Below are 16,518 nucleotides of genomic sequence, written 5' to 3' on the forward strand. Positions count from 1 at the left end.
AAAAAGATAAAATGCTGCATTAATTTATACTGGTGCTTATTTTTGAACTAAATCAGAATTCTCGCTCAGCTTGCTTAGAATGATATCTTATTCGATTTCAATGTACGCGTATCATATATCATAGTTAGGGTTCAGTTTACGGCACAAAACCCATTCAACATCAAAGTTTAGTCTGCATGACCTACTTTTTCGTTACACAAAACAAGCATAGGTATTAACTTGTTTATTCATATTCACTGTGTCCTACATGTCCAGCGTCTATAGGATGCTGCTTTTTATATTCTAAGTAAGCAGAATGCTGTGAATCAAACGTATAGTCCATGTCTTGAAATAGCTTTAGTTGACGAATAAACCCTGGATTAGGGTTTACAAAAGGCCTTGATTGTCTAATCTTCGCCAATGCTTCTTTATATCTTAGTTTTTGCGTAGCCATAAGATAGGCTGTTACTACTGTCGGGCTACGCGATACACCGGCTAGACAATGAACTAATATATTTTCATTTTTGTCTACTGCGTGTGAAATAAACTCAACGGTTTCTGGAAAATATTGTATGATATTGGCTTCCGGGTTATCTGTGATGCGTATGATCTATGAAGAAAAGCAATGAGCTTCATGTCAAACAATATATGGCTTCTTTACCTTATGAACAAACTGGTCAGGCTCATAAGTATGTTTGAAGTGACCTAACGTGAGAATATGGGTTATATTATTCTTTTTCAAAAAAGAGTGGCTTTCAAGCGCTTTGTAGCCTCCAAGCCAAATATGTGGCCAAACTTGTTGCCCGAAGCTTGTGATTAAAATTCCTCCAGGTTTCCCGTCTGCTCCACATTCAAGTGTTTGATACAAGTCTGATTCTAAAGGTAGCTCTGTATCTTCTGTTGGCATTATATATAAAAAGAAAAGAAGAGAAAAGAAAAAAAAGGGGGGATTTAATAAAAACAATGTAATAACAGTTTTATTAGGTAATAGAATGTCTCTTTTTTTTTGTATATGTGTGTGTTTAGATATATAGATGTGTGCAGAAAGTTACAAGAAAACGAAGAAAAAATAGGTCTAATAAGGGTGTTGTTCATAAGGTTGATAATGTTGAGGTGTAGTAGAAGGGGTTTGTTGATAACTGTTGTAAGATTGAGATAATTCATCTTCGCCCAACAATTCTTTGACTTCCCAAACATTTTGCTTGGAACCGACTGAAAATTCAAGGTCTTCCTTAGTGATGGAATCCCAATACTTGTAAATCATCATGACAGTAAGCAAGTTACAAATAGCACCAAAGAATAAACCATCAACATAATGCTTTGTGTTTTCACAAATGATGACTGAGAAGACATACAGTAAGACTTGGCCGATAGCAAAGAAGCCAGCAGCAAACAAAATATCACCCAAAGGCCAGCGATCATCCAAGGTGTTGATGACAAGTACAATTTGAGAGATGATATAGATAAAGAACATGAGCCAGTTTAATACAAGATAAAAGACCCAAAGTGGACCTTGGCTAGTATAACTCAAACCAGCAACGCCCTTGAATGTGGCAATGGCAAGGAAACCAGTAACAAGGAACCAAACAAACGAACTAATGCGAATAGACTATCGTCATGTACGTTAATATGTCAGTGTGCATCAAGGTGCGTTTTGCTTACCCAAAGGGATAATGGTGTACCATCTTCTGCAAATTGGAAACCAACAAATCCGTTCAATAATAGACACCAATAGGTTGCACATGTCAAACCAACATGAATTGCTGTAAACCACTATACGGAAATGTAAGAATATAATTTTTTTTATGTATGCATTTCTTACAGGGTATGGAGCTGACGAGATAGGAATAATGCCAGTAACAAGCAACATATCAAGTAATGTTGTAAGCATATACAAGTAAAAAAACATGACGATTTCTTGTCGACCTATGAACAAAAAAAAATTTTTTTTAGCCAAGCTCTTTTGTTGAATGTATCGTTATTTTACCAACTGCTGTATATTTAGAACGAATGTGATAAATCATGATCATTGTCATGATAATAGCAACGACATCGATAATCAAAGTGGCTAACAGAAAACAAAAGGTTAGAGAAGATAGCTTCAATAGAATAAATCATTACATGGCTGAAAGATAATGTTGCCGCTTAGTTCGACGTTACGAGAATAGCAGACAGGTTCAATACCATCGTACTGGCCAATCAATGGACATAAATCAAGCGCAAGGCTTTTACAGATACCATTGAAATTTAATGCTTCAAAGTAATAAGTGATTGTACTACTCATTTCTTTTTTTCTTTACTGTCGATCTGGCTGATATTTTTGTGGTATATGAAAAAGAAGAAGAAAAAAAAAAGAATAACATCATTTTACAGAAACAGAAAAAATATAGGCTGAGTAACAAAATAAGTTTTTTTAGGGGCAAATTCGGTTATAAATAATTTAAAAGTCTAGCCAATCGTTAAAAATACTATTTGGACAATTCAGTTTCAGCATAGTGATATGATGGTGTAAATGATGTGCGGCTTTGATATACAAACACATCAAAATAAGCCCCCCACCCTCCTTTTTATATTATTCAATCCCCCTTTTATGTTTGTGTTTGCGGTATCAAGATCAATGGAAAAGATGATTGTTATTGTGTTTCTATTTTTTTTTCACTTGCCGCGGCTAAGATTGCATAATGTTATGATCATTAAAGTATGTACGACACAAACTCGTTTGCATTGATATGAATCAATACTCTTTAAAAGAATGTATTTATGCATCTCCTTTCATTTTAATATTCTTCAGCCATAATAAGCAAAACTAAACTTGTCCAGCCTGTAAAGGGATGGCTACGTAAACCTTGACCAGTACTTTCAGAATACTGCTCCCACACATAACCAGTTTCTTTGTAATCCTATTATTAAAAAAAAAAGTCAATAATGGAACAAACATGTCAAGCAAACTTACTCTATAGACATTACGAATAATGTTGTCTCTTAATTTACTATAGATTTTTTGAGCGCGAGCTTGATAAGGTCCAGAGACGTGCATATAGTTCTATCAAGATTGAGTATGTGTTGCAATAAACCACCTATACATACCTTGTACAAACTTTGAAGGGTCAAATAATTAATTGGGAGCCAAATAGGACCTCGCCAATAATTCTCGGCGGTACCAAAGAATTCATCCGATGCAGACAAGGAGCGGAGACCATAGGGAGACCATAATTCCTTTTCATCTTCAATCATGTCGAGAATAGCACCCAACTTGGGAGAATCAATAGGCAAAAGGTTGAGGATCATCGGAAACAAGGAAAGATAGCCTTTATGACAGATGAATACAGGTTGATTATCTTGAAGGGATTGGTCGCAATACATATTCTTTTCTTCATTCCAATGAAGTGCGTCCAAGTTAACTAACATGTCTTTTTGAACTCGATCATATTCTTCAAAATCGCCAGCAAACTCAGGTCCCAGTTTAGAGGCAATGTCTCTAAGTAGACCTGTACCAAAGGCCATCCATGAATGAAGATCTAAATGAAGCTCACCCACACTGGGTTCACCACGAGGATAATCATCCAAGCCAGAAGTCAAAGTATGGTTAAGTGTTCGACCTCGCCAGCGATATGCTTCTTTGTTAGGTGCCTTACGACCGAAACGGTCAATGTAGCCAAACTGTGTGTTTCGGAACCAAAGCCAGTTTTGACGAAGTTTAGGGTATATCAACTTGAGCCATCCATCTGCAAGTTCAGCATGATCCAGGTGCAAGTTGGTTAACATGTCTGTATCGTCCAAGGTTCCCATACGAACCTGTTGATTATCAAACAGAGTTCTGTCTTGTTGGTGTTTCTCTAGACGGTCAATGTAACGTTTGATAGAGAGATACAAAGTAGGTGGGTTAGCATAGTGATGGAATTGGGTCTGGAACTCGGCAGGCACTTTACTACGTGCTTCTTCACCGAGGATTTGTTCACGAGCAACCCAGCCATTCTCATCTATCATAGAAGTCCAATGCTTGATAATATCAAGGCTAAGATCATTGTCCCATTGTCCAATCAACAGTTGATGGAAACCTTCATCCCTTTACGATAATGAGTATGATTTTACCAATCTGTTCATACGTTACCAGTAGAATCCACGAGGGAAGAAAGAACGACTGGGAGTAGCAGTGAATAAAGTCTGGGGAGGAGAGAATTCTGGTCGAGCAGGTTCTCCCTTGAAGCTTTCTTCGTCTTGCATAGGAGGATGAGAACGGTCAATTACAGATGAGCCATGGAAATAACCAATGCCACCAAGCATGTTACTCAACAAGTATTGAGCAAATTCAACTTCATCTGAAGAGAACCCTTTTTCTTTTAAATGAAATGTCTTTTCAAATCTATCATGGAAAGCCTTTTCCTTTTCAATTAATCCCGAGCTTAATGATTCACCTAATGGTTTTGATTAGTCTATGTAACTTTGATGATGACATACTCGTCAAGGGCTTGCTTGAACTCTGAGAACGGAAAATGACATCAAACTAAACAAAGAGTATGAGTTTCAATCTGAGGGAGGGGGGAGGGAAAGATTGTACCTGAAATTCGCCTTTTAAAACTTTTTGAAAGACATAGAAATTAGCTACTTGACCTTCTTCTTCGACTAACTTGTTGCTCAAAGTAAAGTATTTGAAAGGTTTTTGCATTGCTTCTTCTTGGGTTCCATGAGCAAGACGTCCACGAGCACCTAAAACGATATTCTCCATCACAACATCTATATAAATTAGTCAATTTTGTCATGTATTTATTTGTTTTTGCTTACCTTTTGCTCTCCAGATTTGACCTTCGGGCACTTCTCTTCCTAACCATTGAGTACGCTTGAGGTCTTGATCTAGTCCTTCTTGTGGATATGTGTTCAAGGGATTATCTATAATCTGAATTTCAAAGTCTCCTAAATCAGGAGTATCTCCCTCGAGTCGAATAGGCGACTCAAGGCCCTAATACCCCATCGGCATTTTAATATCTTTTCGGTGCCTATAGTAGATGTATACCTTTTTCGACATTTTACTCATAATGTCAATTCCGCCTGCACCTTCAATACCAAAATAGAAAATAACAGAAGTAGTTGTATCTGACAATGTCTATTAACTTTCAGTTGTCTATAGAGCACAACTTACCAAACCCATTTAAAGGTGTTCCACTAACGCGAACACCCCAATCACCACCATGCTTCCCACTAGGTACTTTAATGAATTCTGTACTCAGCTTAATATTGCTAGGAGCATCATTGATTTCTTGAGATGCATATTCTCTACCATCGTGCTTATGATAGCCATAACCAGCAATACCATCATTTTGGTCGCATGCATGTCTTATACCTAATATGTAGGTTAAGTTTTTTTTTTTTTTGTTTCTTTCAACCGGGCTACATACGCTGAAAGCCCTGAAAGTTGTTAGCATCAAACCACATCAAACCAGTCATCAAAGACTCGGGAAGACGCGGTCTCGTGCCGAAATAAAGGTTAGGACGATATGTGCCCCACAAAAGAGAGCTATTTGAAGCACTTGCTGTTCCTGGCATAATGTCAGCTGCTACTGAAGAAACCATCAAGGCTAAAGCAGACACTTTTGCAAGTGAGCCTGCCCATCTGTTCCCTTGTTCCAAAGTCATGATGAACACGAAAGAAATAAAAAAAAAAAGACTAAATTTTGGACCAACGATAGGCTTAAACATCACTCATCTCGGATCTTGAATTAACAAGTGATAATTGTAGAGTCACGTCTAGACAAAATATAGAATTATCTTGTTGATTCATGCAGAACAGTTGTTGGTGTTGTTGTTATCTACTAATGAGAAATGCCCATGCTTTTTTTATTATTATGATGAATATCAATACAGTATTTACGAAGATTGCTTGTTGATGAATTGTTGTTCATATTCTATTTGTCTTTCATTCAACACAAACTTGATTCTAGCCATTGATTTTTTACACTATGGTTGATAAGCAATCACGATATCAGTCTATGAATTACCTACCTTTTGTAAACGACCTTGATTTGTCCAGATTTGCTTTGGTAATTTCAATCGCTTGGCTTCTTCTCTTTGGGTTGCAAGAACATTACGCTCCTTTAACAAGACATACCATAATTTGTGAAGATCTTCAAATGATTTTTGACGAAGTTCTTGTGCCTTCCAAGCGCGACCTATTCTAGTTTTAAAACATGGTTTATCATAGTCTGTGTACCTGTCCAGTTTTGTTTCGGTAAAGCTTCATTATTTTCGAAAAATTGGTACAAGCCGGTAGGTTTGGCAGGTGTTGCTTCTGTTGATAAAGCGGCTCTTGAAGTGCTGAAGGAGCGAACGTTCAAGTTCCAGTTGACAGAGCGTGTGATACGTTGTAACATAGACATGCTGTATAAAGAGGAAAAAAAAGAGAGAGAAGCAGGGCTAAAGAAAAAATAAAATTTGCGAGGGTGGATACTGTGACTTGTTTGCCGCTTATTGCGGACTTTGATAGAAAGACACCTTCATGCCTCTCTGTATGCTATTCGATGTAGAGACAGCATTTCTCTCTCTCTCACTTTTTTCTTAATTTATAGACATACCAGCATTCAATAAAACATTCTCATGAGTTCACAGAAAGTAATTTTGCTCATGAATTCCAAATTCTCTAATGTTTCATTAGACCAATCTGTCAAACTGATTATCATTTTTTCGTTCCTGATTATTTAAGCCTGGTTGCTATGACATTCATTCTGCCATAGCAACCAGACCATAATACAAATCAAATTCACAGGATCTTGTGTTTGTGACTCATGTTGACATTATCATGTTTCCATTTTTGATATGCGCACGGATGATAACCAGTTGGCCCTTTCTATCTATTAGAGTCACAATGAAGTTTTTCTGATTTCACGTTGCCCATTGGTTCTTTACAGATAAACTTTGTGCACTGTATCACTCGAGTCAAATTGAATGCAGATAATATATATCATACTTGTATATAGAAGGACTTCCGCGGAAAAAAAACATAAAATAGAGATTGCTCCCTTTTTTTTAACTCTGACCATCTTTTTTTTTAATAAAAAAATGTGTAAAATAAAACGTGTATTCACACATGTGAATTCGGGCTTGGATCTCCCTGTTTATTTTTAAAGCGCAGTTCCTGATTTTTAGCCAATAATGACCATAAACAGAGTTTGCATTGAGGTGAGTGTGTTGTAGGATAAGGAGAATGAGAAGGCAAGGAACCTTACTAGCTGTATATGGAAGAATATACACAACCCCCTTTTTTTTTTTTCTGGTCATACGAAAAAAAAAAGTATAAATACGTGATGATGTTTTCTCTTTTTTTTTCTTCTCTTCCTATCCTTGTCTTGCTTTCATCATGCTTCCTTTTATTGTCTGCCCTGCAACATGCGAATTATGTGGTCACTGGTTACCAGAACACCAAGTAAAGGTTTAACTAAATAAGCGCGATTTCTAACATGTATTTTAGACATCTTGCCCTAGAAATGGCGTACATCCTTCTCAGTGGAACTTATTACCACCAACAATGGAAGTGACAGAAGAACAAGTGTCAAAAGAACAAGATACCCAACTTTTTAAAGAACTTTAATTTGTACAAAAAAAAACAGTAATCGTAGTTTGATCTCTACTTTATACATATATATATATATATTCACACCATATACCTCTGAAATAAAGAAAACTCATGTAGTGTTTTCCCACAATAACAACAAAAGTGTAAAGTGAGCTAAATTTGCATTTTAAATGACAAAATGTTTGTATTACCAATACATCATCATCATTTTCGTGTAACTATGCAAAGATTTAGAATTTGCTTATTTCTGCAATCTGGGGGAATTATTTAAAGTAAGTATGTGTGTGTTTAGCAGAGCAGAACGAGTTCAGGCACGTGTAAATAAGAGTATTAAAAACACATGGGGAGACTCTCCCTTAATGATATACTGTCTCCCAATTTAAGTCGGAGATTGAATTTATTCCTGCCTCACATCTTGTCTGAATGAAATCATGCTATGCTCCTACTTATTCTATTTGTAAAATAAAAAGGGGGAGGCGAATCATTTCTTAATCTGTCTAAAGAATTGCTTTTTGTCGTCGTTATTTTCATTGCCCATCAAATGATTTCGTCATTGTCATAAATGATAAATTCATGTCTATTCTGCTCTTGCATTAAAGTTATTTTGCTTCACCTTGAGCAGTTGTACTTTTTTTTTTTTTTTGAAAGCTATTGCTGCCACACACACACACACACACACACACACACTTGAATAGTAGATATTTAGCTATTTTATTTTGTGATTTTTACAGGCTGTTTTCAGCAATATTAGGTACACCATTACTACTGGTTTGTTTATCATGATCTTCTCGATCTGTAGAACGCTGCCCATCCTCTAGAACCACCAACGTTTGTTCCTCTCTATCTTCCTGAACTTGGTCTTCTTCTATCCATTTTAGTCCATACCTTTCTTCAAATATACTTTGGTTGACAACATCTTTTCTATTTTCGATCTTTTGAAGTAACTGGTTGACCAGCTCAAACGCATATTCTTCTGCTTCACCTTGTGTGTCAAATTTAGGATAGTTTCTATTGATACGATTGGGATGACAGAGCACATCGGCCACCAGTTCTAATTTATCTTTAATGATACCCCATTCACCGATAGCTTCACAGAGATATTCTTGTTTTGCTGGAAATCGTCTTATTTTTGAAGCAGGTAAAGTATACATTCCATTCGTGTCTTCATTACCTATCAGTTTTGGAAGATAAGTGATTGCAAATGCGCCTTGAGTACGTATAATGAAACGTCGTAATTCATGTAAATGTCTAATGATATCCTGCACTGGATACCATTCAAATGCTTCAATTATTGCTTCTTCCCAGTTTTGATACATGCAAAAAAAAAAAAAAAAAAAAAAAAAAAAAGAAAAAGAAAAAAAGAAAAAAAAATAAGGGTTCTTTATAACCCATCTCATTAATTAGTGAATGTCAACAGATTTTATATATATAAATATAAATATTAAAAGTAAAATAAGTAAGAAAAAACGATATACATTTATAAAAGACCAACATCTCGTAAATTATTTTGAATAATAATATCATTGACAGCTGCCATAACAAACCGAATCTGTTGAGTATCTGTAGCGCAAGTAAAATGCGTATAGATTTGTTTAGAATCAGATTGATTTAAAGACACAAATCGATTCAAGATGTAGTCACTAGCAGATTCATACGTTTCTGGTCCTATTACATACAGTGAATAAAAGCCTAATGCGTCTTGTATCTTTACCTTCAAAATCATTAAAGCTTTCTTTTAAAGGGTGCTTTGGCAACTTTTCTTTAAAGATATCAATCTTGTTTAAGAAAAGAATGATGGAAGTCTTGATAAACCAACGAGAATTACAGATAGAGTCAAACAAAGTCAAGGCTTCTTGCATACGGTTCTAAGCAAACAAATTAACTTGGATGACACAAACGTATCTACATACCACTGTTTCGTCTTCAATCAAGACTTGATCATATTCAGAAATGGCTACCAAAAAAATGATAGCTGTCACATTCTCAAAACAGTGAATCCATTTCTTTCTTTCAGATCTTTGACCACCAACATCAAACATACGATAAGTAAGATCACCAATCACAAAGGTAGTCTCAGTGATACCTGTCGTCTTTACTCTTGAACGAAGTACATCTTGGTCTGTTGGTATATAGTTTACATCTCCTATTCTATCAATGGAATCGAAATAACTGATAAAATATAAGTCTCATATTTTTCTTTTTTTAAATCAAAATCACTTACTATTTAGCAGAATCATTCAATTGATATTCGCGACTTCTATCAAACACACTGAGCAAATTTTCATCTTTCCATAATGACTTTAAGGCTAGAGTCACTTCTGAAGGTAGCGAGTCTTGTTCAATTTGAGAAGGTAAATCAAGAATAATATGGCTGTGATTTCTGTTTTGAGGAGAAGCAAAGGCTACGTCCATATTTTCCATAGCTTCTATGATGACTCTCATGGATTGAACTGTGTTTGAATAAATGATTTCTTTGAAAGCCTCTCTTTCATCCCGGGAATAACCACCATCATGAATGAGCTTCATTTGCTTTAAGATGGTTGATTTTCCTGATTCACCAGCACCTAATGAAAACAATTAAATGTTGTCAAAAAAGGATGAGAAATTACCTAACAATAACATTTTAACTTCATTTCTCATGTTGAGTTTATCTCGCTTAATAATGTTTTCAATTTCTTCATTACGGGCTTTCCCATCATGAACTTCGTTTGATTGACAACAACCCATCTTATTATTTTTTTCGTTTAAAAAGAAGAAAAAGAAGAAAAAGAACAGGAAATGATTTCAACTCCTTCTATACATAACACTCATCATTCACTCCCTAATTAGCTTCCACCCCCTTTCGCTTTTTATCTCTTTTTGTGTTTCTCCTTTGTGGCATTTTTTACTCCTTTAAATTTTCGCTAACTTGTTATTTCTTGTTTTTATTTAAAAAGACAATGTTAAACTCGAGAGAAATTCAGAACTACAAATTATAATTTGCCTAACTAACACCTTAATAAAAAGAAACAAAGAGGGGAGAGAGAGACAGAGAGATCCAAGGAGCTAATTAACATCAACACTCGAACCCGTTTCTATTGTTTCACAATATTCATCAAATCAAGGAGAGAGAAAAATGAGTGAGAGAGAGACAAGAAAGAGGAGAAGGAAACAAATCAAGAAAAAAGAGCAAAAGATAAATACCAAGGCTGTCTTTGCTTTAATCTTTCTGCTTTTTTTTTTTCTTTATACGCAAAAAAAAAAAAAAAAAAAAAAAAAAAAAAAAAACGACAGTACAAAGATGAACCCAAGTTATTTTGATATTAAGAAGGCCTCATTGGCTTCTTTAAATGCTAACATATGATTCAGCAGCATTTGTCAAAAGTGTTTGATGACATCACTTAGTCAATTGGCTTTTTCTAAAACAAGATGCGAATGATTATGCTTAACAAAGTTAAATCAAAAATTAGCCTGAGAAAAACTCTTATTTTTCATGTATCAGATTACAAAGAAAGGAAATGATAAACATGCATAGCCTGATGACATACATTTAAAAAGAAAATCAATGGCACTTAAAGATGTGCTTTTTTGTTTGTATAAACATATATATATATATATATATATATTTCCAAAATAGATTTGATCTGGAAAGACTCAAGAGAGAGAGAAAAGATTATATAGAAATTAGAAATTATAGTCTAAGACTATATATGATGTCATGGTACACTTTCTGACTTGTAATTCTATAAAAAGGCCCTTTTCCAAGATCATACATTAGTCTCGTTTTCTTTTTTCTTTCATTTATTATCATTATCATTATCATTATCACTATCATAATGGCTTCTTTACATTCAAAAGTATCATTTGATTACGATCAAAACACAATTACTACATCTATGACAAGAGAAGATTTGATGGTGTTGGCTCAAAATGAATATGCACGACAATTATGTAAATTTACAGAAGCACAGTTAAAGAAGAAGGTACCTTGTTACACTGAAAAACGCAAGATGGGCATGGACACAATTTCAGCTCTTAAGGCAATACAACAACAACAATCATAATTTCATATTTTCTTTGCTCTTTATTTTATTTTTTTTGTACATAGTTTGATGCATCCCATTTTTTATACACACATACATTATTACATTTCATCTATTTTAGTTTAATAATAAAAAAAATAGACTAAATTTACGTTTCACAGACACACATATACACACTCTCACACAGTGTTCATTTTAAATGGAATATTAACTCTTTTTTTTTTTTTTTATTATCATTATTATTATTTATTTATTTTCAACACCATGTCGATGGATCCACAAAAAGCACTTTTATGGTGGAAAAAAGTCACCAGTCAACAAGACATGATAGACATAGGTACAACCACACACTCTCATAGACAGAATCACTCATGAATAACAGATAAAAATGTGTTTGGTGTGGCTTTAACTGAATCTCTTCGATATGCTCATGCAAGAATTACTTATACCGACTCCACGGGTGCTACTTGCAACGGGATCCTCCCCATCGTGGTGGCGAGATGTGGAGCGTTCTTAAAAGCAAAAGGTTTAAATGAATTTATTTTGTACCACTTTGTACTAAAATATAGATATGCTAGCATTATCCACAGAAGGTATTTTTCGTATCTCTGGCAATGCTAAGCGAGTTGGAATGTTACAAACCATGTTTGATCATGATGACTATGGCTTGACCATTGCTTGGGATGGCTACACAGTTCATGACGTGTCCAATGTGATGCGTCGTTTTTTAAATCAACTTCCTGAGCCTGTGATCAATCTAGAATATCAGTCTCTGTTTAAAACAACCTTAGGTAAGTGTTAATAAAGATGATATTGTCATATACTAATATATAAACCCAGATGCTTCATTTCCTACTATAGAAGCCAAAGTGAATGCATTTCAGTCCTTAATTCAGAAATTACCTATCGTTCATCAATTCTTATTACTCTATTTGCTTGACTTGCTTTATTTATTTTCACTTTATGCTGATACGACACGAATGGATCTATGTTCACTTGCTACAGCATTTGCACCAGTAAGTATGGGTGCTCTATATTTTCCACAAACTCATAGAGAACAGGTCATTTTTTCAGATCCAAGTGATGGTCTTAATTTAGAAGGATACAAAGAATCACAAAGAGTACTTGAATTCTTGATCATCAATCAAAACAGGTTTTCCATACCACGCATATCAGCAAATGATGTACTTCAATATTCTAGTTACCAATGTAAGTTTTACTAAACTTTACTGCTTCTTTAATCAAATTACAGATGATCAAAGTAACGCCATGTATACACCCTCCAGATCATCTACTGATTTAAATACCATGATCACCACTACCCTCAAACGATCTAATACAGCGCCCAGTAAACGTAACCTTTGTAAGTACTACAACAATGTGTACTTATTTTTATTTTTTATTTTTACTGAAATCTCCCTTCCTTTTACAGCAAGTCCTTCCCGTCCTATAGGAAGATGGAAATCGATAAAAATTGTTGGTAAATAAAGACTTTAGAATTTTCTCAAGAATGACATGATCATGCCTCTTTCTCTTTTTTTTACCGCGCTCCTCTCAAAAGGGTCCTTTGCTATTTGTCCTTTCTGAGTTTTTTTTCATTTGTAATGATGTACTACCCACGCAATTTTAAAACCAGCAGTCAAATGTGGGGCAAGTTTAAGACGACGATTTGAAGAAAGTTTGGTTTCATGAGACACACACTGCTCAAGTTAACTTTAATTCAATAGCCATTGCTTTCTTTTCGTTTTTTCTTTTGTGTTTTTCTTTTTGATTCGAATTTCATGTTCACTAAGTGCTGTAGAAGGACCCTTGAAACTCGAATTACTTGATTTAGGTATCCCTTTTTTTTCATTTGTGTGCGTGTGTATGGGTATGTGTGTGTTTCTCTCTCTCTTTTTTTTTTTTTACTTTTTATGGTACCGTTTCTTCCCAAATATTCTCATGAAAAGGCACCCGAGAAAAACAGACTTTCTAAAACTAGAACAAATCAGCATAAATCTGTCCAAAAAAAGTGAATCGCAGTTACAGAACGACAAGAAACAAAGCCTGTTGTTGTCACTATGAAATCCCGCTTTATTTCAAACAGCTAACAAAAAAAAAAAAAAAGAGAGAGAGAGAGTACATCACCTTGTTTTTCTCTACAGAATGAAACCAATCTAGAAACAAAAACAAAAGAAACTTATCATTACAATGAATTCTATCTATATATTCTCGATCTATGTATCTGCAACAAGAACTTGGGAAATTGAAGAAAGAGAGAAACCATAATAAATGGTATATGTGTGTGTGAATGTCGTTGAATTTTTATGAAAAAAGAAAGCAAGTGGAATTCTTAGCTACCTTCATATAGTTTGATTGGTTATGGTATAAGGCGGGTTACACGATTTCTCCATACTTTTTCATTTTTTTCCCATTGTACCTTGGATCCACACCTTCCTTCTCTTCCTTCTTGCTTAGTTTGGTAAGTAACACAAAGTATAAATCAATAAAGTATAAATACTCAATTTCTTTCTTTATTTTTCTATTATTCTTGTTATAATTTAATTCATCATCAAATGAGTTATTCTTTACAACTCTATATAGTCTGTGCTTTTGCAGCCATAGGTGGTTTTTGTTTCGGTTATGATACTGGTGTCATCTCCGGTGTCTTGACAATGCCTTTCTTTATCAGAAATATGACAGGAGGTGTTGAATACCTTACTGCTATTCAAACTTCTGTTATCACTGGTTTACTTTTAGCTGGTTGTTTTGTTGGTTCTCTCATCGCCGGTAAGTTAGCTCGAAGTATATTAGTAACATTTGTCTGACCTTTACAATTTATAGGTCAATTGTGTGAAAGACTCTCTCGTAAGTTCACCATCATTCTCGCTTCTGGTGTGTTCATTCTCGGTGCTGGTATCCAAACCGGTGCTCACAACTATGATATGATGATTGGTGGCCGTTTCGTTGCTGGTTTGGGTGTCGGTTCCCTTTCTATGGCTGTTCCTCTTTATTTGTCTGAATTGGCTCCTAAGGAAATCCGTGGTCGTCTTATTTCTCTTCAACAATTGATGATTACTATTGGTATCATGGTTGCTTTCTGGGTCGGTGCTGGTACTCAATACTTGGAATCCAATGCCTCATGGCAAATTCCTCTTGGTATCCAAATTGCTCCTGCTGCTGTTCTCTTCTTCGGTGCCATTTTCCTTCCTTTCTCTCCTCGTTGGTTGGTCAACAAGGGTCGTAACGAAGAAGCTTTGGGCGTCCTTGCTCGTCTTCATTCTGCTGGTGACAAGACAGCTCCTCACGTTGTTGCTGAATACGAAGAAATTGTTGCCCAAGTTGAACACGAACGCACTGTATCTGTCTCTAGCTACCTCGAACTCTTCAAGGGTAACATTCTCAGACGTCTCATTTTGGGTGTCCTTATTCAAATCTTCCAACAATTTACTGGTATCAACTCCATCATGTACTACGCTCCTACTATTTTCCAACAAGCTGGTGTTCCCGGTCGTTCTGCTTCTTTGATCGCCTCTGGCGTCAATGGTGTTCTTAACGTATTGGCCACCATTCCTCCTATTCTCTTCCTTGATCGCCTCGGTCGTCGTGTTGTCTTGATCTCCGGTGCTATTTTGATGGGTACCGCCATGTTACTCTGTGGTATTGTCATGGCCGCCACTGCTCGTGTCTACCAAAATGAAACCAACGGTCAAATGGAAGTTGACATGTCTGGTAACCAACACGCTTCTTACTTTTGTATTGTCATGATTTACTTCTTTGTTGCTGGTTTTGCCTACTCTTGGGGTCCTTGTGGTTGGGTCTACCCTGCCGAAATCTACCCTCTCTCTATTCGTGCCAAGGGTACTTCAATTACCACAGCTGCTAACTGGCTTATGAACTTTGTCATCTCTCTCTTTGTGCCTGTCATGCTTACTACCATCACTTGGGGTACTTATATCTTCTTTGGTTGTTGTTGTATGGTCATGGCTACTTGTGTCTTCTTGTTCTATCCTGAAACCAAGGGCCGTTCTCTTGAAGAAATGGATATTGTCTTCTCTGGTCGTATTCTTGCTTACAAGGATGTAAAGCAATCTGAACTTGACTTTAACGAAAAGAAGCAAGCTGATCGTCTTGAAGATGGCAAGGCTGAAGAAGCTTAAACTGATAATCACAATCTAGTTGCAAAACGTTGGAACGGGAAGGACTGGATTCTTCAATACCTCTTTATATATGTAATATTACAAAATTCTATTTTTTTTCTTCACTCTTTAATATACTATCTTTTTTTTCTCAATAAATAATAATTATTCCAATCTCTCAATACATCTTATCTAATCATCTGGGATTATTTAACTGAAGAAAAAAAAAGGGGGGAGGGTAGACGGGATGAAAACTCTTGACAGTTTAAGATCATTAATAAAATGGGATAGAGGCGCAATCAACTAAATTTGGCACTTGTATAAAAAAGGGGAGAATTGTTTAGTACATGAGAAAGTGCAAATTAATTAAAATGAATTGGCTTCACATGATTTCCAATGCTTGAATTCACCATCTTGGGCTACACAAAATATAATCTTCTTACTTTTTTGAAAAAGTAATGGTTTTGCCTAATCATTGGAACAACATACTGGTTTTTTTTATAGATACACACTTGATCATAGATAAAAACGAAAAGGGAGATATTAATTGACATGATCTACAGAGGAGTTACTTTCTACTCCTAGAAGAGAGTATATACCAAGATGTTCATTCTCCTTGGGGTCTAAAACAAGGCGAGACTGCATCTAAAGCAATAAACTCTAACCACAAACCTTATGCGCACAATAACAAGTGTCTCAAAAAAAAACGGGAGGAATTTCTGAATTTTGGGAACAACACAAAAACTCGCCTGATGTTGTAAAAATGCATTGAAGATGCATACTAAACTCCAGGCACAATAAATCAATCATTTGAAGTTTAAGCATACTTTGCATA

The 16,518-nt window shown here is 35.5% G+C and overlaps 9 protein-coding genes across 9 annotated transcripts; 3 read left to right on the forward strand and 6 right to left on the reverse strand.

The window, feature by feature from the left end:
- Positions 1-223: 223 nt before the first annotated feature.
- Positions 224-886, reverse strand: B0P05DRAFT_462731 (protein-tyrosine phosphatase-like protein; the record flags this gene model as incomplete). Its single annotated transcript, XM_051574131.1, has 2 exons — positions 224-589; positions 641-886. 2 exons carry the CDS (start codon positions 884-886, stop codon positions 224-226), a joined length of 612 nt encoding a protein of 203 aa, XP_051438638.1.
- On the reverse strand, positions 837-2,304 carry B0P05DRAFT_525122 (chitin synthase III catalytic subunit). The gene is made up of 5 exons (XM_051576277.1): positions 2,101-2,304; positions 1,967-2,047; positions 1,802-1,905; positions 1,642-1,752; positions 837-1,588 (listed from the first exon to the last, which is right to left on the reverse strand). Exons 1-5 carry the CDS (start codon positions 2,261-2,263, stop codon positions 1,055-1,057), a joined length of 993 nt encoding a protein of 330 aa, XP_051438639.1. The 5' UTR covers positions 2,264-2,304; the 3' UTR covers positions 837-1,054.
- Positions 2,305-2,353: 49 nt separating this feature from the next.
- On the reverse strand, positions 2,354-5,614 carry B0P05DRAFT_525126 (glycoside hydrolase). The gene is made up of 10 exons (XM_051576278.1): positions 5,373-5,614; positions 5,117-5,317; positions 4,991-5,070; positions 4,762-4,936; positions 4,538-4,713; positions 4,438-4,483; positions 4,091-4,394; positions 3,067-4,045; positions 2,933-3,022; positions 2,354-2,879 (listed from the first exon to the last, which is right to left on the reverse strand). The coding sequence occupies exons 1-10, from the start codon at positions 5,608-5,610 to the stop codon at positions 2,757-2,759; spliced, it is 2,412 nt and encodes an 803-aa protein (XP_051438640.1). The 5' UTR covers positions 5,611-5,614; the 3' UTR covers positions 2,354-2,756.
- On the reverse strand, positions 5,615-6,470 carry B0P05DRAFT_525131 (mitochondrial 39-S ribosomal protein L47 (MRP-L47)-domain-containing protein). Its single transcript, XM_051576279.1, has 3 exons — positions 6,185-6,470; positions 5,977-6,143; positions 5,615-5,931 (listed from the first exon to the last, which is right to left on the reverse strand). Exons 1-3 carry the CDS (start codon positions 6,348-6,350, stop codon positions 5,842-5,844), a joined length of 423 nt encoding a protein of 140 aa, XP_051438641.1. The 5' UTR covers positions 6,351-6,470; the 3' UTR covers positions 5,615-5,841.
- Positions 6,471-7,221: 751 nt separating this feature from the next.
- Positions 7,222-7,671, forward strand: B0P05DRAFT_484153 (uncharacterized protein). The gene is made up of 2 exons (XM_051575237.1): positions 7,222-7,393; positions 7,439-7,671. Exons 1-2 carry the CDS (start codon positions 7,328-7,330, stop codon positions 7,556-7,558), a joined length of 186 nt encoding a protein of 61 aa, XP_051438642.1. The 5' UTR covers positions 7,222-7,327; the 3' UTR covers positions 7,559-7,671.
- Positions 7,672-8,223: 552 nt separating this feature from the next.
- On the reverse strand, positions 8,224-8,852 carry B0P05DRAFT_525134 (uncharacterized protein). Its single transcript, XM_051576280.1, has one exon. It carries the CDS (start codon positions 8,692-8,694, stop codon positions 8,269-8,271), a length of 426 nt encoding a protein of 141 aa, XP_051438643.1. The 5' UTR covers positions 8,695-8,852; the 3' UTR covers positions 8,224-8,268.
- An 87-nt stretch (positions 8,853-8,939) lies between these two features.
- On the reverse strand, positions 8,940-10,286 carry B0P05DRAFT_525135 (guanine nucleotide binding protein, alpha subunit). The gene is made up of 5 exons (XM_051576281.1): positions 10,153-10,286; positions 9,765-10,107; positions 9,454-9,712; positions 9,255-9,408; positions 8,940-9,208 (listed from the first exon to the last, which is right to left on the reverse strand). The coding sequence occupies exons 1-5, from the start codon at positions 10,268-10,270 to the stop codon at positions 9,021-9,023; spliced, it is 1,062 nt and encodes a 353-aa protein (XP_051438644.1). The 5' UTR covers positions 10,271-10,286; the 3' UTR covers positions 8,940-9,020.
- A 1,020-nt stretch (positions 10,287-11,306) lies between these two features.
- B0P05DRAFT_525138 (uncharacterized protein) lies at positions 11,307-11,779 on the forward strand. Its single transcript, XM_051576282.1, has one exon. The coding sequence runs from the start codon at positions 11,359-11,361 to the stop codon at positions 11,584-11,586; it is 228 nt and encodes a 75-aa protein (XP_051438645.1). The 5' UTR covers positions 11,307-11,358; the 3' UTR covers positions 11,587-11,779.
- A 2-nt stretch (positions 11,780-11,781) lies between these two features.
- B0P05DRAFT_634084 (uncharacterized protein) lies at positions 11,782-15,863 on the forward strand. The gene is made up of 7 exons (XM_051583535.1): positions 11,782-11,902; positions 11,948-12,091; positions 12,144-12,356; positions 12,406-12,774; positions 12,818-12,928; positions 14,149-14,334; positions 14,389-15,863. The coding sequence occupies exons 1-7, from the start codon at positions 11,830-11,832 to the stop codon at positions 15,702-15,704; spliced, it is 2,412 nt and encodes an 803-aa protein (XP_051438646.1). The 5' UTR covers positions 11,782-11,829; the 3' UTR covers positions 15,705-15,863.
- The last annotated feature ends 655 nt before the right edge of the window (positions 15,864-16,518 follow it).

The sequence above is a fragment of the Gilbertella persicaria genome (genome assembly GCF_025201335.1).
Source record: "Gilbertella persicaria strain CBS 190.32 chromosome Unknown B0P05scaffold_4, whole genome shotgun sequence".
In the NCBI taxonomy this organism is placed as follows: Eukaryota; Fungi; Mucoromycota; class Mucoromycetes; order Mucorales; family Choanephoraceae; genus Gilbertella; species Gilbertella persicaria.

Bases quoted from the DNA above. Each gene is read 5' to 3' on its own strand.
- B0P05DRAFT_525122 (XM_051576277.1), bottom strand. From the start codon at position 2,263: ATGAGTAGTACAATCACTTATTACTTTGAAGCATTAAATTTCAATGGT. The intron at 2,048-2,100 runs GTAATGATTTAT...GTTTTCTGTTAG, and splicing joins CAACATTATCTTTCAGCCAT to CCACTTTGATTATCGATGTC. The intron at 1,753-1,801 runs GTAAGAAATGCA...ATTTCCGTATAG, and splicing joins TCTCGTCAGCTCCATACCCT to TGGTTTACAGCAATTCATGT.
- B0P05DRAFT_525126 (XM_051576278.1), bottom strand. From the start codon at position 5,610: ATGACTTTGGAACAAGGGAACAGATGGGCAGGCTCACTTGCAAAAGTG. The intron at 4,046-4,090 runs GTAACGTATGAA...ATTATCGTAAAG, and splicing joins TTCCCTCGTGGATTCTACTG to GGATGAAGGTTTCCATCAAC. The intron at 3,023-3,066 runs GTATGTATAGGT...CAATCTTGATAG, and splicing joins CCCTTCAAAGTTTGTACAAG to AACTATATGCACGTCTCTGG.
- B0P05DRAFT_525131 (XM_051576279.1), bottom strand. From the start codon at position 6,350: ATGTCTATGTTACAACGTATCACACGCTCTGTCAACTGGAACTTGAAC. The intron at 6,144-6,184 runs GTACACAGACTA...AAACTAGAATAG, and splicing joins ACCGAAACAAAACTGGACAG to GTCGCGCTTGGAAGGCACAA. The intron at 5,932-5,976 runs GTAGGTAATTCA...TATCAACCATAG, and splicing joins ATCAAGGTCGTTTACAAAAG to TGTAAAAAATCAATGGCTAG.
- B0P05DRAFT_484153 (XM_051575237.1), top strand. From the start codon at position 7,328: ATGCTTCCTTTTATTGTCTGCCCTGCAACATGCGAATTATGTGGTCAC. The intron at 7,394-7,438 runs GTAAAGGTTTAA...CATGTATTTTAG, and splicing joins ACTGGTTACCAGAACACCAA to ACATCTTGCCCTAGAAATGG.
- B0P05DRAFT_525134 (XM_051576280.1), bottom strand. From the start codon at position 8,694: ATGTATACTTTACCTGCTTCAAAAATAAGACGATTTCCAGCAAAACAA.
- B0P05DRAFT_525135 (XM_051576281.1), bottom strand. From the start codon at position 10,270: ATGGGTTGTTGTCAATCAAACGAAGTTCATGATGGGAAAGCCCGTAAT. The intron at 10,108-10,152 runs GTAATTTCTCAT...TGTTTTCATTAG, and splicing joins AGTTAAAATGTTATTGTTAG to GTGCTGGTGAATCAGGAAAA. The intron at 9,713-9,764 runs GTAAGTGATTTT...ATATTTTATCAG, and splicing joins TTGAATGATTCTGCTAAATA to TTATTTCGATTCCATTGATA.
- B0P05DRAFT_525138 (XM_051576282.1), top strand. From the start codon at position 11,359: ATGGCTTCTTTACATTCAAAAGTATCATTTGATTACGATCAAAACACA.
- B0P05DRAFT_634084 (XM_051583535.1), top strand. From the start codon at position 11,830: ATGTCGATGGATCCACAAAAAGCACTTTTATGGTGGAAAAAAGTCACC. The intron at 12,092-12,143 runs GTTTAAATGAAT...TAGATATGCTAG, and splicing joins AGCGTTCTTAAAAGCAAAAG to CATTATCCACAGAAGGTATT. The intron at 12,929-14,148 runs GTAAGTACTACA...AACTCTATATAG, and splicing joins GCCCAGTAAACGTAACCTTT to TCTGTGCTTTTGCAGCCATA.